The 14,955-nt window shown below is 62.3% G+C and overlaps 1 protein-coding gene across 1 annotated transcript; it reads left to right on the top strand.

Annotated features, from left to right (window-relative positions):
- The first annotated feature begins 5,095 nt into the window (after positions 1 to 5,095).
- On the top strand, positions 5,096 to 13,894 carry LOC126637408 (Krueppel-like factor 8). Its single transcript, XM_050310648.1, has 5 exons — positions 5,096 to 5,137; positions 8,419 to 8,971; positions 9,533 to 9,659; positions 9,767 to 9,900; positions 10,590 to 13,894. Exons 1-5 carry the CDS (start codon positions 5,111 to 5,113, stop codon positions 10,769 to 10,771), a joined length of 1,023 nt encoding a protein of 340 aa, XP_050166605.1. The 5' UTR covers positions 5,096 to 5,110; the 3' UTR covers positions 10,772 to 13,894.
- Positions 13,895 to 14,955: the final 1,061 nt, after the last annotated feature.

Below are 14,955 nucleotides of genomic sequence, written 5' to 3'. Positions count from 1 at the left end.
TGCTGGCATGGTGGGTGGGAGCTGATGCTTGGCAGCATCTCTCTACCTTTTTTCTCTCTTGCTGCATCAAATTACTGTGTAAAAAGGGTGCGGTGACTCCAAGCCTGGCTGTGCCCCTGTATCCCTGCCCACACATCCACTGGGAGGGGAAAAATCCGACAGGGCGAGTCTGTTGGGTGAGGACGAGGAGCCAAAGGGCACCTTGGGCTGGAGAACAGAGGGGGCTCCACACAAACCCTCCCATCCATTCTCCATCCTCCTGGAATTAACACCCGTGTCTCACACCGCCCACCCTGCAGCTGCTCAGGCTGGGGGAGCTTTCAATGGGAATCAGCCCCGTGGGAGGGGAGCTGTGAACAGTCCAGGAGCTTCTGGGGAACTGTGAATGGACTGGAGATGGAGGGGTTGTGCTTGGCTGTGAATACCTGGAGTGAGAACAGCGGGTCTGGGTGGAGCAAACTCCAGTTCCCCCACAGCTGGGACCAGGCCAGATCCTGCAGGGAATGTGATGGATTCCCGCCCCCCAACCCTGCCCTTGATGCTGCTGAGCGGAGCAAGAGGAGTCACTGCTGATCCAAATGTTGGAGCCTTGGGAACAGCAGCTCCAAGGGATAACCAGGAAGGGCTCTGCTTGCAGCTCCAGGACAGCAGAAGATGGGTCACAATCACAAGTGCAAGAAGACTGAGGCACCTGCTGCTGGGAGCACCTTATCCCAGCACGTTATCCCTGATCCTGCCGGAGCTGGGGGAAGGACAGGGGGAATGGTGCGTCATTTCCATGGAGATGAGGAGCTGTTGGGCTTCCTTAGGGGATAAACCAGCCCATGGAAGCGGGACAAGGTTAAGGGGTGGAAATGGGGGTGAGGGAAGAGTGTTCTGGGAGCTGCTCAGGAGCCAAACCCCGTGTGCAGAGGCCTGGAGCCCCTCAGGGGGGCTCAGTGATCCAGTGCTGGGGCTAAAGATCTGCTATTCTCTGGCTGCAAATCTCTCTTCCTGAAATACATGGATTTTGGGAATCAACCTTGTGCTTTTGCTCTGGCAGAGGTGCTGCTGGTGCTGCTCTGTGAACCCTCCTGTGACAAAACACAGGTGGCTTTATACCAAGATGCTCCAGCAGCACTGAGCTGGCCTGTTTGTCTCCCCAGATCTGAGCAGGGAGGTTTGGGGGATCAGGCTCAGCATCCTTATCCCACTCCTGGAAAACTCTTCCTCCTTTCTCTGGCAGATCTTCACAGAAAAAAGCAGCTGGTGCTGCTCCAGATGTTGCTCACACAAACATACTGTACCAAAGAGCCAAATCTCAGTGAGATTGCAGCGATCTGTCCTTTTCCGTTGGGGCTTGACCTTGGAATGGGAGAAACTTGATGCCACCAAGATCCTGAGTAAATCCCCCCCTTGGCCCTGTTGCTTTCCTCCCAGAGCTGCTATGGGGCCCAGGGTGGGTTCCCTGGGGCTGGGCAGGTTGGGGTCCCTGTGTTTGTCCTGGTGTTGCTCCCAAATTTTCTGACTGTTCCATTCCTGCATCGGACTGTGGATGGTCCCAGTAGCGTCAGCAGTGATGAGCTGCATTAGGGTCAGCTTGGCTTCTGGGGCTCTCCCTGAGGGTGCTCCTGCTGCTTTTCCCTCCTGAGCAGCACCTGGTTATCCCAGGAGAACTGGGTGGGTGGGATGGACACAGATCTGTGGTGCGCTGGGATCTAGCTGGGATCCAGCTCCTCCAGCACATTCCGTGGGGGATATGGATTCTGCAATTCCCTGGCAATAGCCTTGCTCTGCTCAACTGTGGCTTGTAGGCACCTCCTGAGGAACATCCACACCATCCTCAGGGGCCTGGAGTTTAGAAGATCCAAGATCTCAAAGTCCAAGTTCTCGTGGGACCTTCTGCCAGATGAGAGTCTTTCCCACGTGTGAGCTGGGGGTGATTTTGGGTGGTTATGATCATGTGGTGCTGGATCTCACCCAGCTGCAGCCTGGCCCCATCTCCATGGCCGTTGTCCTGCTCCAGGCAGGTCCAGGTGGAAGCTGAGGGCCTGGCCTTGCTCAGATGAGCACCTCCAAGGAGGGAGTTTTGTTGTGTCATCACCCTCAGGATTTTAAAATTAAGAATAAAAATCCACACATTGGAGTTTCCCACGGTGCCTCCTGTCCTGCCACCACCATCTCCAATAGGAGCCTGGCTCCTTCCTGGGGAACATTTCCAAGCTGACCCAGCACCTCCTGGCTGTGCTCTGGTACCTCCATCCCTGCTTTTGAGGTGCTGGGGAGCCCCACACTGGGCACAGGGTGGTCTCAAAGGGCTGTAAGGAGAGGAACAGTCTCCTCTTCCTTCACCAGTGCTCATGGGGATTCCTGTGTTCATCCCAACACTTTGAGCCCCAAGAGTTCCTTTAGTTTACCACCTTTTTGTCCAATTTTCTGGAAGATGTGGATGTTGGGGTTGCTCCAGAGTTCTGCACATCAACAAGGTGGGATGTGTTCAGCTGGGCTGGAAGGGGTTGGGACCTGCCTTTGGAGGGATGAGCTGAGCCCACCTGAAATGTTTGCTCAAACCAGGCCTCCAGGAAGCCAGTGCTGGGATGGAGCAGTGGGAAGGATGTCTCCCATAGGAGCTGAGTGGTTTGAGGAAACATCTTGGTGCAGTTGGACCTGGAGATGTGGTGGATTTGGGGCTCAGTAGGGAGGGGAGAGGCAGGATAGTGCATGGCCAAGGCCCTGTGGGTTTTGTGGAATCACACCTGTGGTTAACCTGGAGAGCACTGCCCTGTGTTTCATGGCTGCACGGAGGAGGGATCTGGGATATTCCACATGCGGCTCCTCACCTGAGCTGGTGGGAGAACAGCAGAACACCCATTTCTGGGGTGCTTTGATCATTTTGCTGCTGCCAGGGTGGGCAGGAACAATCCCCCCCCCACCTCTGCTGGAGCCCAGCAGGTGCTGCTGCTGCCCCAGAGGCTCCAGGGCTTCTGGGACTGGGACCTCGTCGCTCTGCTGCTTCTCCTTCTTTGTGACCCCCCTTTCCTTCCACGGCCCTTCCCTGCCCCCCCATTTCTGCCCAGCCCCGGGGGGGTGTGTCCATCCCCTGGACCTGGGATCGGCTGCTGCTGCTTGGATCCAGCAGGCTGGAGGTGATGGACCTTCCCCTTGGGACGTCACAAAGCCCAGGGGATCCCTCAGAGCCCCTTCCTGGGGGACTGTCCCTGTCCTTCGCTCCTTTGCCTCCTCTGCATCCCCCCAAATTTGGGCTCTCCCCGAGCCCTTCCTACCCAGTTCCTGCTGGGGCAGAGCTGCTGGAGGAGGCACCAGTGCCATGGGGATGGGACCTCCTGGAGCTGCAGGGCTCCCCTAGCACCAGCACAACCCGAGGTCTGCCCCCTCCTGCCCAAAGTCATCCTCAGGGATGCCCTTCCAGGGACAGCAGGAGTGGGGGATGTGCCCTGAGCCCCCCAACTGCCACAGGGACCTCAGGGGAAGCTCATGACCCGTTGCCCCCTTTCTCCTGTGTTTTTGGGAGCTCCCCTGGCACTACAGGGCATGCAGCTGCCCCTTCAGCTCAGTGCCATTGGGGTGGGGGTCCCGGGGGGGAAATCTCACCACATAACTCCCTCCCCCAAAAGCTTTTGTGGTCCAAAAAAGCTTTTCTGTCCCCAAAAACTTCCCAGGGGAGATTGGTCAATGGTAGCCTGTCCTCGTGGAGATGAGGGTGGCCTGGCAGGAGCTGGGGGTGGGGGAAGGGGGTCACAGGGGTCTGTCCTCCCCCCCTCAGTTGAGCTCTGTGCTGGTTGGAGGAGCTGCAGCTTCTCCTCCTCAGCCAAGGTCACTCGTGGTGGCCTCGAGTCACCCGTGGGGGGGACACTGTGGATGGAGGGCACATGGCCATGTGTGAAAGACCCCTGGGATGAGCTGGGTCGGGGCAGGGGGGTGCATTTTTTGGGGTCAGGAGGTGATTAACCCGGCCTGGGGCTGCCCCAACCAGCAGCTGAGCACTGGCAAACTCAGTGCAGGGGGGAGGACAGGGTGGTCACCCCAGGAGTGGGGGCACCCTGAGAGTGGGGTCGCTGTGGGACTGGGATCACCCCGAGATGTGGTCACTGTGGAACTGGGGTCACCCTGAGACTGGGGTCACCCCCGTTTGGGTTACCCCGAGAGTGGTGTCCCCATGAGACTGGGATCACCATGGGACTGGGATCACCCGAGCCCAGGGTCACCTGAGACTGGGGTCACCCTAAGAGTGGGGTCATCCCAAGAGTGGGGTCACCCTGAGAGTGGGGACACTGCAGTGGGAGCTGCCAGGATCCCGGGGGACAAGGGGCTGGAAAATCCTGAGGGTCCAAGGAGCGTGGGGTGGGTGTGGGGTGGATTCCCAGGTGGCAGCTGTGCTGGGGGGATCCCCAGCCCCTCCTGTCCTGCAGACCCTTGGGGAGGCCCCCCCAGCTCTGCCACAGCCCCGACACCCTGGGGGGCCCCCATAATCCCCTGAGCCACAGGGGTGCCCCCCAGCTGGGGTGCCATGGGGTACCCAAATACTGGGGGGGAGGGGGTTACCTGTGGGGTGAGGCAGCGATTGGGCAGGGAGGGGTGCGGGCAGTGGGAATGACCCCCCAGGGTGCCACATCCTGCCCTGGTCCCCCACAGAGCACCCAGGGGTGTCCCAAGCCCCTCTGGGGTGGGAGTGCAGTGGCATGCCCCCCCCCTCAGTCAGGGGGGTGGGGGGACACATGACCCCCAAAAGGGGGGGTTTCTGCTCCCCCCCATCGCTGACACGAGTTCACCAGATCTCAGCAGCACCCCCTCCTCTCGATTTTGGGGGCGCCCTCCTTGGGGGGTGGGTGTGCCCTTCGTGGGGGGGGCGGGGGAGGTCGGAGCAAGTTGGGGTTCACCCCCCCATCCCCAAAAGCCCCGTCCGTTCCCATGGCAACGCCGGATGCGCGGGGAGCCGCCCATTGGCTGCCGATGATGTCACCTCCAGGGCGGGGCACCCCACCCCAAAAAAAAAGGAGAGGGTGGGGGAGGGCTCCGCCCCACGCGGCCCCTCCCCGCCCGTGGGGGCTCCACCCCGCCCCACCCGGCACCGCCCCGGGGGCAGCGGCGGCGGCTGCGGCGGCGGCCGGGGATGCGCTCGGAGGAGGCGACAGGGACGGTGAGGGGGACCGGGGGGCACCGGGGGTTCGCGCGTGGGGTCTTTTGGGGTGGGATTTGGGGGGAGGGTGGGACGTGAACGCGGGGATGGTGGGGAGGGAACGGCGGTGGGTGGGGAGGGTCCGAGCCCCCCGTGTACCCCTCTGCCCCCTTCCCTCCCCGGCGGGGGTCGCGCGTGGGGTGTCCCCCACCACGCGCCGCGCGGGCTTCCGCGGAGGGCGCCCCCCCGCGGCCGGGAGGACCCCGCGGGCGGCCCCGCCCGGCCCTCCCTCTCCCACGCCCTTTGCTCTTAAAGGGACACCCCCCTTTTTTCGCCTTGACCCCCTCCTGTCCCCGTCTCCTGTTCCCCCCTCGTGTCCCCCCCACTAGGTATTCCCCCTATTTGTATTCCCGCCTCTCCCCCCGCGCCGTGTCCCGAGCGGAGGGTGGAGCGCGGAGGAAATTCCACGGGGGGGTGTGGCGGTGGCGGCGGGGCGTGACCCCCCCACGCCCACGGGTGGGGGACCCTGGGGGGTGGGGACACGCAGGGGACAAAGAGAGGGAGGGGTGTGGAAGGCGTTTTCCCACCCCCCCCCGCCAAGGTCACCCCAAATCCATCTTTAAGCTGTTTAGGGCGCAAGGTGGGGGGGTTGATTATTGGGGAAGGAAGGGTGAACAGCACCCCCCGACATGTAGGGTGGGGGTGGGGGGTCCCACAGTTCCCCCTCGCCACGCCTGGGTGGGTCTGGGGTGTGCTCGGGCTGAGGAACGAGGAATTCAATTCACTGATGATGGGGGGTTGGGCAACAAGGCTGGAATTTGGGGGAACAACGACCCCCTGCCCCATCTCACCCCTCCAACCCCCCGGGGCTTTGGGGTGCAAGAGTCCCCCCAAAAATGGGTTGGGGAGGGTCTCCCGGGGGAGGAAGGGGTTCCCCTTTGTTCCCCCCCCCCGACCCTGTTTGTGGGGACCCCTCGTGCACGGGGGTTTGGTTTGGGGGCCGTGGGAGGGCTCTGGGAGCATGTTGGGGGTCCCCGGGGGGGGGCCAATTGTGTGTCTGTCTGGGGGTGTTCCCTGGTGTGTTTGGGGGGATCTGACTGGGGCAGCGTTTTGGGGGTCTTGGGGGGCACTGGCCAAGCGTGGGGGGTATTTGTGGGGTACTGGCTCTGAATCGGGGTGTTTGTGGGGGATATCCGCTTGTGGGGGGTTGTTTTGGGGGTCCTGGTGATCTATGATTCTTCAGGTGGGTGTTTTGGGGTCCCTGGCTTTGGGGGGGGTCTTGGGGGTCCCTGGCTGAGAGAGGAGGTGTTTTGGGGGGGAGGGAGTGTTTTGAGGCTCCGTGGCTGTGGGGGGGTGTCTGGGGGGGTCCCTGGCTGTGTGTGGGGGGTCCCCGAGGTGAATATGTGGATACTGGGGGTGTCCCTGGCTTTGTTGGGGGGAGTCCTGGTGGTTTGGGGGTCCCCAAGTGAATATGTGGGTACTGGCAGGGGGGGGTCTGTGGCTCTTCTTGGGGACCCTCTGGCTCTGTTTGGGAGGGTCCCTGTGTGTCTGAGGCTGTTTTGGGGGGGTCCCTCGTGGTTCGGGGGTCCCCCAGTGAATATGTGGGGAGGGGTCTCTGGCTTTATTTGGGGGTGTCCCTGGCTGTGTGTGGCTGTGTCTGGGGGGTCCCTCCTGGTTCGGGGGTCCCCCAGTGAATATGTGGGGAGGGGTCTCTGGCTTTATTTGGGGGTGTCCCTGGCTGTGTGTGGCTGTGTCTGGGGGGGTCCCTCGTGGTTTGGGAGTCCCCCGGTGAATATGTGGGGGTCTCTGTCTCTGTTTTGGAGGGTACGTGGTGTTTGGAGTGGTTCCCAGGTGAATCTGTAGGTACTGGGGTGTGTCCGGGGGGTCCCTGGCTGTGTCAGGGGGAGGGGGCGATCCCTCGTGGTTTGGGGATCCCCACGTGAATTTGTAGGTACTGGGGGGTGGTGTGTCCCTGACTGTGTCTCGGGGCACGGGGTGGGTCCTGGTGGTTTGGGGGTCCCCAGGTGAACGTGTGGGTACGAGAGAGGGTCTCTGGCTTTGTCTGGGGGGATCCTTCCTGGTTCGGTGGTCCCCAGATGCATACGTGGGGGGTCTCTGGCTCTGCCTGGGGGGGTCCCTGGCTGTGTGCGTGGAGTGTGGAGGTGCTTTGCGGGGGAGGGGGGTGGTGTCCTTCCGAGGCGTGCCCGTGGGAGTGCGCGTGTCGAGGGTCGGTGTCCGGTCGGGGGGATGTGTGCTGGTGTTGGGGGGGTGTGCACCGGTCCGAGTGGGGTGTGTACTGGTCCGAGTGGGGTGTGTGCCGGTTCGGGGGCTGGGCACCGCTCCGAGAGGGGTGTGTTTCTCCCCGCCCCGTGCGGGGCCGGGCCGTGTGCGCGGGGCGCGGCGCTGGGTGTGGCGGGGCGGGGCCGCGCGGGGCCGGTGCGTGGGGGCTCCGCGGGCGGGGACGGACCTGCGGGGGCAGGTACGTGCCGGGAGGGGGTCCTGGCTCAGTGTAGGGGGTCCTGGGGTCGGTGCAGAGGGTCTGGGGGTCACTGTAGGGGGTGACGAAACGCAGCTTTGCGGAGGGGTTCCCGTGGCCGCCGCGTGCCGGGCACCCCACGCGTGTCTTGGGGGTGGGAGGGTCGCGGGGGGTTTGGGGGTCCCTGTTGGTCCACGCTGCTGTGTCGCGGAGTGCAGCCCTGGGGTGAGGCGGGGGAAGGTGGGTGCGTGGGGCAGGGTGGTCCCCTCCCGGTGCCTCGCTGGCCCCTTTAAGAAAAGCTCCACCCGCGCGGCCGAGCCCGGGTGGAGCCGCGGGGCTCTTCGCACCTCACCTCGCGGCGGGGGAGGGAGGGAGAGGGCGGGCGGGCGGGGGTGTCGAGATGGCGCTGCGGGCAGGTCGCGGGTGGGTCGCTGAGCTCCGCGGCCCCTCCGCGTGGGGGAAAGGGAGTGACCTCCTCATGGGTGTGTGTGTGTGGGGGGGGGTGGGCGCGGCCCCTTTAAGGCGCCCGTAGGGCGGGGTCTGGGTCGGCACAAAGGCGGGCGGGGCGGGGCCGGGCCGTGAGGGGACGGGCGGGACCCGCCATGAGGGGCCGTGAGGGGACCCGCCGTGAGGGGCCGGGCGAGGCCGTGAGGGGAGGGCGGGACCCGCCGGGAGGGGCCGAGGCCTCTCCCGGCGGGTCCCGCCCCCCCCTCACGGCTCCGCCTGGCCCCCGGCGCCGCCTGAGGCGCCCAGTCCTTCACCGTCTCGCTCGCTCTGTTGGTGCCTCAGTTTCCCCTCACGCCGTCTCTCTCTGTCTCTCTCTCAGGGGAAGGCGACGCCCGCCATGAGCTCGTCGGCGCTGCTGGCCGAGGGCCCCCTCGACCCGCCGGTGCTGCTGGCGGACATCAAGACGGAGCCCCCCGAGGAGCTGCTGGCCAGCGACTGCAGCCAGCCCCAGGCTGAGCCCGTGGATCTCTCGCTCAACAAGTCCAAGGCGGCTCCCGCCTCGGCGGCGGCAGCGCCGCCACCACCTGCTCCCCCCTCCTCGGTGCAGTCCTCGCCCGTGTTGGTGGCCCCGCCGCTGCCCGCGCCCACCACCGTGTCCATGCCGCCCTCGGGGCTCAGCTCCACGTCGGCCATCCCGGCCGTGCTGTCACCCGGCTCCATCCTGGCGTCCACGCAGGGCAGCGGCGGGCAGCAGATCCTGCACGTCATCCACACCATCCCTTCCGTCAACCTGCCCAGCAAGATGGGCAACCTGCAGACCATCCCCGTGGTGGTGCAGTCGCTGCCTGTTGTCTACACCACCGTGCCCACCGACGGCGTCACCGCCATCACCGTGCCCCTCATCGGGGGTGACGGCAAGAACGCGGGGTCTGGTAAGGGCGGCCCTGGAATTTGGGGTGGGGGGGGCGGGAGAGGCGTCTGTCCCACCTCACTCTTTAAAGGAATCAGGTTTTTCCACTGTGGGGTGTTCCCACCCGTGCACTGTGTGCCACCTTCACACTCAGCCCCCAGCCTGTGCCCCTCAGGGGACATGGGTAGGGCGGGGACACGCAGGGCATGGCACTGCCTGTCCTCCACCCATGCTGCTGCTGGCAGCCTGCCTGCCCTTCCCACTGGCTGCCCGCTGCCAGCAGCTCTGGTTTCAGTTCACCTGCTCCCTGTGCCCCCCGCAGTCCCCTTTCCCAGGACGTTCCCTGGATGTGCCCTCCTCTGGGCAGGAGCAGGCAGCCAAAAGGGTACCCCCCAAGTTGTTTCCCACCTTGGGCACTTCTCCATCTGCCCAATTGGATTTGATTCCATGGGGGACGGAGAGTGTTTGGAGCCCTGCAGGAGCAGGAGGATGGTGGTTTTGATTCTACAGGGGTGAGTGATTTTTGGGGTGTCCCTCTTCTGTGCTCAGCAGCCTCACCCCTTCCCTCTTTGTGTGCCAACAGCTTTCCTATCCCGGACCCCACCTGTGAAAATGGACCCGGGCTCTGTGTTCCCCATGGACATGAACAGCGACAGCGAGGACAGCGCCTCAGAGAGCGGCCCAGCCCCGTTCCAGGACCTCCAGAGAGAGTGAGTCTCGCCCTGTCTGTGCCTCCCCTCCCTGTTTGTGCTGCCTGGGTGCCCCGCAGAGCCCAGGGGTGCCAGCGTTGTGCCTCCAGCCCTCCCTCCTCCTGCAGGCCGGCGGTGAGGGGGCCTAGGGCTGACTCCCCCGACCTGAAGAAGCGGCGCATCCACCAGTGCGACTTCGAGGGCTGCAACAAGGTCTACACCAAGAGCTCCCACCTCAAAGCCCACCGGAGGATACACACAGGTGGGAGCAGGGGCAGTGTCCCCAGAACCCCCATGGGCTGGGGGCACCCGGGGATGGGCTGGGAGGGTGATGGAGAGTCATCTCTGGGCTCTGGGGTGACCTTTTGCTGTGTTGACACTCTGTGCCAGAGCTAGGGGACACTTTGGGGACTTGGGGAGGCCTTTCAGGGGGTGCAGGGCCCTTTGAAATAAACAGAGAGGGGCCCTTGGAGAGGCCCTTTAGGGGCTCACAGTGCTGTGTCAGGGCTGAGGGCTTTCCTCTGGGGTCATAGGGGACTCTTGGGAGGTGCCCTCTGTAGACACAGGGTGCTGTCATCCCCTGTCAGGGTTCAGGGTGGCCACCTTAGGTACTTTTGGGGCACCTGGGCCCTGTGTTGGTACCAAAGGCCGTGCGTGGTCCATCCCTGGGCTCAGGGGTGGCCCTTTAGGAGTTTTGGCATCCTCTGCCAGAGACTGGGGAGTCCCTTTGGGAGCTCAGGGTGCTGGCACCCTATGTCAGGGTACCTTTGTCTCTCCTGTGCTCTGTGCTGGCCCTTTTGGGGTGCTGGTAACTGGGGCCACGTGTGGTCCATCCCTGGGCTCAGCGAGGGCTCTTCGAAGGCGCCAAGGAATTGTCGTTCCCTGGGAATGGCCGGAGGGCACATGGGTGTTGCTGTGGCAGCGCTGACCGTTCTGTGCCCTGCCCCCCAGGTGAGAAGCCCTACAAGTGCACATGGGAAGGCTGCACCTGGAAGTTCGCCCGCTCAGACGAGCTGACGCGGCACTTCCGCAAGCACACGGGCATCAAACCCTTCCGCTGCTCGGACTGTGACCGCAGCTTCTCCCGCTCCGACCACCTGGCCCTGCACCGCCGGCGGCACGTCATGATGTGAGCTGGGGGGGCCAGGGGGCCCCAAGCCCCTCCGTGTGCAGGGACTGTGGGAGCAGAGAGGCCGAGCTAACTGTGAGCAGCCTGTGCCCGCTGGGGGAGCCCCACCGGCACAGCGCGGGAAACTGTGGATTCGGGACTGCTCCTCCTTCTCTCTTGTCCCCAACTCTTCTGTTTCCTGGGATTCTTCCCACTCAGCACGGCTGGAGGCTCCTCCTTGGTTCCTCACCCGGGATTCATCCAGCAGCTGCCTCCTGACCTGTGTCTCTTCAGCCTCCTGCCCGTTCTACCTGGTGTGCTCGCTGTCCCCTGCCCCCTCCCAGTGCCCGCGGGCAAGATCTGGGAGGCCATGGCAAGGACAGGGGGGCAACGAGGAGGCCCCTGTGCAGGAGCTGTTGGCCTCTTCCCTCTCCATCCCAGACACCGTCCCAGCGGAAGAAGGGACCCTGGAGTGTCACCTCTGTGTGTCCCTTGGTGTGTGCTGGGCTTTGTGGGAAGTGCCGGGGTCACATCGAGGGCCAGGAGGAAAAGAGGAAGCAAGAACAGGGGGAAACAACCCCACAGTGACCCACAAACAAGGCCACCACCACCATTACAAAAAGGGAAACTCTGTGGAACGTGAAACTTTGATTTTGTGGAATTTTAAGAGGGGGTGGGACAGGGTGGGGGGGGATGAGAGCCACCAACTCTCGGGTTTTTCTGAAGCCTCTGGGCCACGTGAAGCGTTTCTAAGTTAAACCAGCGGCTGTGGCCACACACTTTGCTTTTTAATAATTGTTTTTGTACAGTGTTTTTTCTTCCACCTCCCCCACCAGCCAACCTCCCCCTGCTTGCTGGGAGGGTGGCAGGATTTGGGGTTGAAGCTGTTGGGTGGTGGGAAGAGTGATGGGGTCCATGACACCCCAGTCCTCGGGCTGTCCCTGCAGGGGCTGGTTTGAGGGATGAGCTTCCCAAAAAGTCTCTTGGAGCTGGTGCCTTTTCCCTGGCTGCTTGGGGAGGGGACAGCTGGTGTGGGGAGGGTCTGGGGGGCCAGTTCAGAGACATGTGGCCCCTGAAGACAACTGATGGCAAGTCAGGAAACTGCTTTTCCTGTCCACTTCCAGGGTGTTCCATGGGCAGAGCTTTGTGGTTCCTGATCCCCCTGGGGCTGGGCACGGCCAGAGGGTGCTCTGGGTGAGCACAGGTGATTCAGGTGAAGTGCCAGGTCCTGCACTTGGGCACAACAGCCCCCCACGAGCCACAGGCCTGGGGCACAGGGGCTGGGAAGCTGCCAGATGGGAAAGAAAGTTTCAAATGTATTAATGGCAGTGTAGAAATGAGGTCATCGTGTTCCAGGATGAGGGTGGTCACCTCACCAGCAGGGACAGGGACAAGGCAGAGGGGTTTAACCCTTTCTTTGTCTCTATCTTCAAACATGGATGATGGACCAAGGAGGCCTCAGTGCCCTGAGCTGCAGGACTGTGACTGCAAAATGATCAACTCCAAGGGGAGCCTGAAATCCTGGGGAATCTGCTGCTCCAGCTGGATCCCTACAAAACTATGGAGCCTGATGAGATTCATCCCAGAATCCTCAAGGAGCTGCTGATGTCATCACAAAACTTCTCCCCATGATTTTTGAGTGGTCTTGGGAATCCAGGGAGTTCTCAGCTGACTGGAATCTGGAGAATGTTGTCCCCATGTTCAAGAAGGGCAAGAAGGACCCTGGAAACTCCAGGCCTGTCAGTCTCACTTCAGTGCCTGGGATAATCATGGAAAAGATTATTCTGGGAAGTACTGAAAAACACCTGGAGGACAACTGATTGCAGCAAGGGGAAAGACCTTCTTATCCAACCTGATTTCCTTCTGGGACAGGGCAACGTCAGATTCCCAGATGGAATCTTTTCGGACTTCAGCAAAGCTTTCCATACTGTCTTCCAGGATCCTGCTGGACAGACTCAGCCCACAGCTGGGTAACTGTTACCGGATTGGTGAGCAACTGAGCACAAAGGCTGACAGCGACTGGGGTGGCAGCAGGTGACACTGGTCACCAGTGGGGTTCCACAGGGTTCTATTCTCAGCCCTGTGCTTTCAACTTCGGTAACCTGACCTGACCTCACCCCAGAACTTGAAGGATACTGAGTAACTTGGCCAACAACACTGAACTGGGAGGAGCTGTTGACTCCCTGGAGGGGAGAGAGACCTGGACAGATCAGATGAGCAACCACTGACTATGTGGAGTTTGCCAAGGGCAAGGGCCAGATTCTGCCCCTGGAGATGTGACAATCCCAGATGTATGGACAGATAGGGGAATGAGAGGCTGGAAGGCAGCTGTGGGAAGGCACCTGGGGATGCTGGTGGGTGCCAGTTGGCCCTGAGTCAGCGGTGCCCTGGCAGCCAGGAGGGACATCCCTGTCCTAGGGGCATCAGGGAGCGGATTGTCCCACTCTGCTCTGCCCTGGGGCCTCACCTCAACACTGGGGCAGTTTGGGCACCATAATGTGAAGGACATAAAGCTGTTAGAGAGCATCCAAAAGAGGCCATGAGGATGGGGAAGGGTCTGGAGGGGCCATGTGAGGAGCAGCTGAGGGCACTTGGTTTGTTCAGCTGGAGGAGACTGAGGGGAGACCTCACTGGGGCCTTCAACACCCTCATGAGGGGCAGGAAAGGGGCAACTCCGGTTTGTGACCAGTGATGAGACCTGAGGATTGGTTGGAGCTGTGCCAGGGCAGGGTCAGGTTGGATGTCAGGACAGGGTTCTTCCCCCAGAGGGTGGTTGGCACTGAACAGGCTCCCCTGGGCAGTGGGCACAGCCCCAAGGCTGCCAGAGCTCCAGGAGGGTTTTGACAATGCTCTGAGGGACTGGGGGGATTGTTGGGATGTCTCTACAGGGCCAAGAGTTGGACTGGATGATCCCTGTTGGTCCCTTCCAACTCAGGGTATTCCATGGTTCTTTGAAAGGACCAGCTGTGATGTGGCAGAAGGAGCAGGGCAGTGCCCATCCCTGTTCTGGCACTGCTGGGGCATCTCCAGTGCTGGGGCAGTTCTGGGCCCCTCATTCCAAGAGAGACACTGAGGGGATGGAGCGTGTGCAGGGATGGGAACGGAGCTGGGAAGGGGCTGGAGCAGCAGGAGAGGCTGAGGGAGCTGGGGGGGCTCAGCCTGGAGAAAAGGAGGCTCAGGAGGGACCTTCTGGCTCTGCAACTCCCTGACAGGAGGGGGGAGCCGGGGGGGGGTCGGGCTCTGCTCCCAGGGAACAGGGACAGGAGGAGAGGGAACGGCCTCAGCTGTGCCAGGGGAGGGGCAGGTGAGATATTGAGTAAAAATTCTTCATGGGAAGGGCTGCCCAGGGGAGTCACTCCTGGAGGGATTTAACAGCCCTGTGGATGTGGCATTTGGGAACACGGGTTAGTGGTGGCCTTGGCAGTGCTGGGGGATGGTTGGACTCGATGGTCTCAGATGGCTTTTCCAACCCGAAGGATTCTGTGACTCCTGCGAGGTCTTGCTCTGTGTGTCCCCACCCCTCTGCTGTTCCTCTGCAAAGCCGAGCTCTGCAGCTGATGCAGCTCCTGCCGGGGCTGCTCCCGTGTCCTTCCTTCCCCCAGAGAGGGGAGAACCCCGGGGGGGCTCTGAGCCCCTCGGGGGCTGGGGCTGCTCCGTTCCCGGGGGCTTTGGGACCAGCCCTGGGCCCCCCCCGGCGGGGACTCCATCCCAGTTCTGCTCTGCTGCGAGCCCTGGGGCAGGGGTGGGTCTGTTTTCGCTTGTGTTGTTCGACCCGACGGGCAATTTGAGCCTCCAGAGCTGTGAGATTTATACCAACCCATTTTCTCTACACTGGAAGCAGTGGGGTTTGCTCGTGTCTGTTGTGCTTTGGGGCAGTGTGGGGCAGGCAGGGAGCTGGCAGCAGTGGGAGCTCCCCTGCCCCTCCGTGCCAGGAGAGGGGCCAGGCTGGGCACAAGGATGGAATTGAGACCCTGTGATCCCCATCCATGAGATATGGGAACTAGAGAGCCAGTTCCTAGTCAGCTCCTTCCTCTGGCAGCAGAGTACAGGCCCCCGTTTTCCTTCCCCTGGAGGGATGTCCAGTACACCTGTGGTGCTTTAGGAATGGCATCCCCTCATTTAATGTTCCCACTGAAACACCCCAGAGCACTCAGGGGGGCGGGCAAGAGAAGTGGAAGCCTAAAAAGGTAAAGGTCAGGGGTTGAGATA

Source organism: Myiozetetes cayanensis, unplaced genomic scaffold, assembly GCF_022539395.1.
Source record: "Myiozetetes cayanensis isolate MyiCay16 unplaced genomic scaffold, myiCay2020 scf15, whole genome shotgun sequence".
NCBI lineage: Eukaryota > Metazoa > Chordata > Aves > Passeriformes > Tyrannidae > Myiozetetes > Myiozetetes cayanensis.
This window is presented reverse-complemented; position numbering and strand designations above follow the sequence as displayed.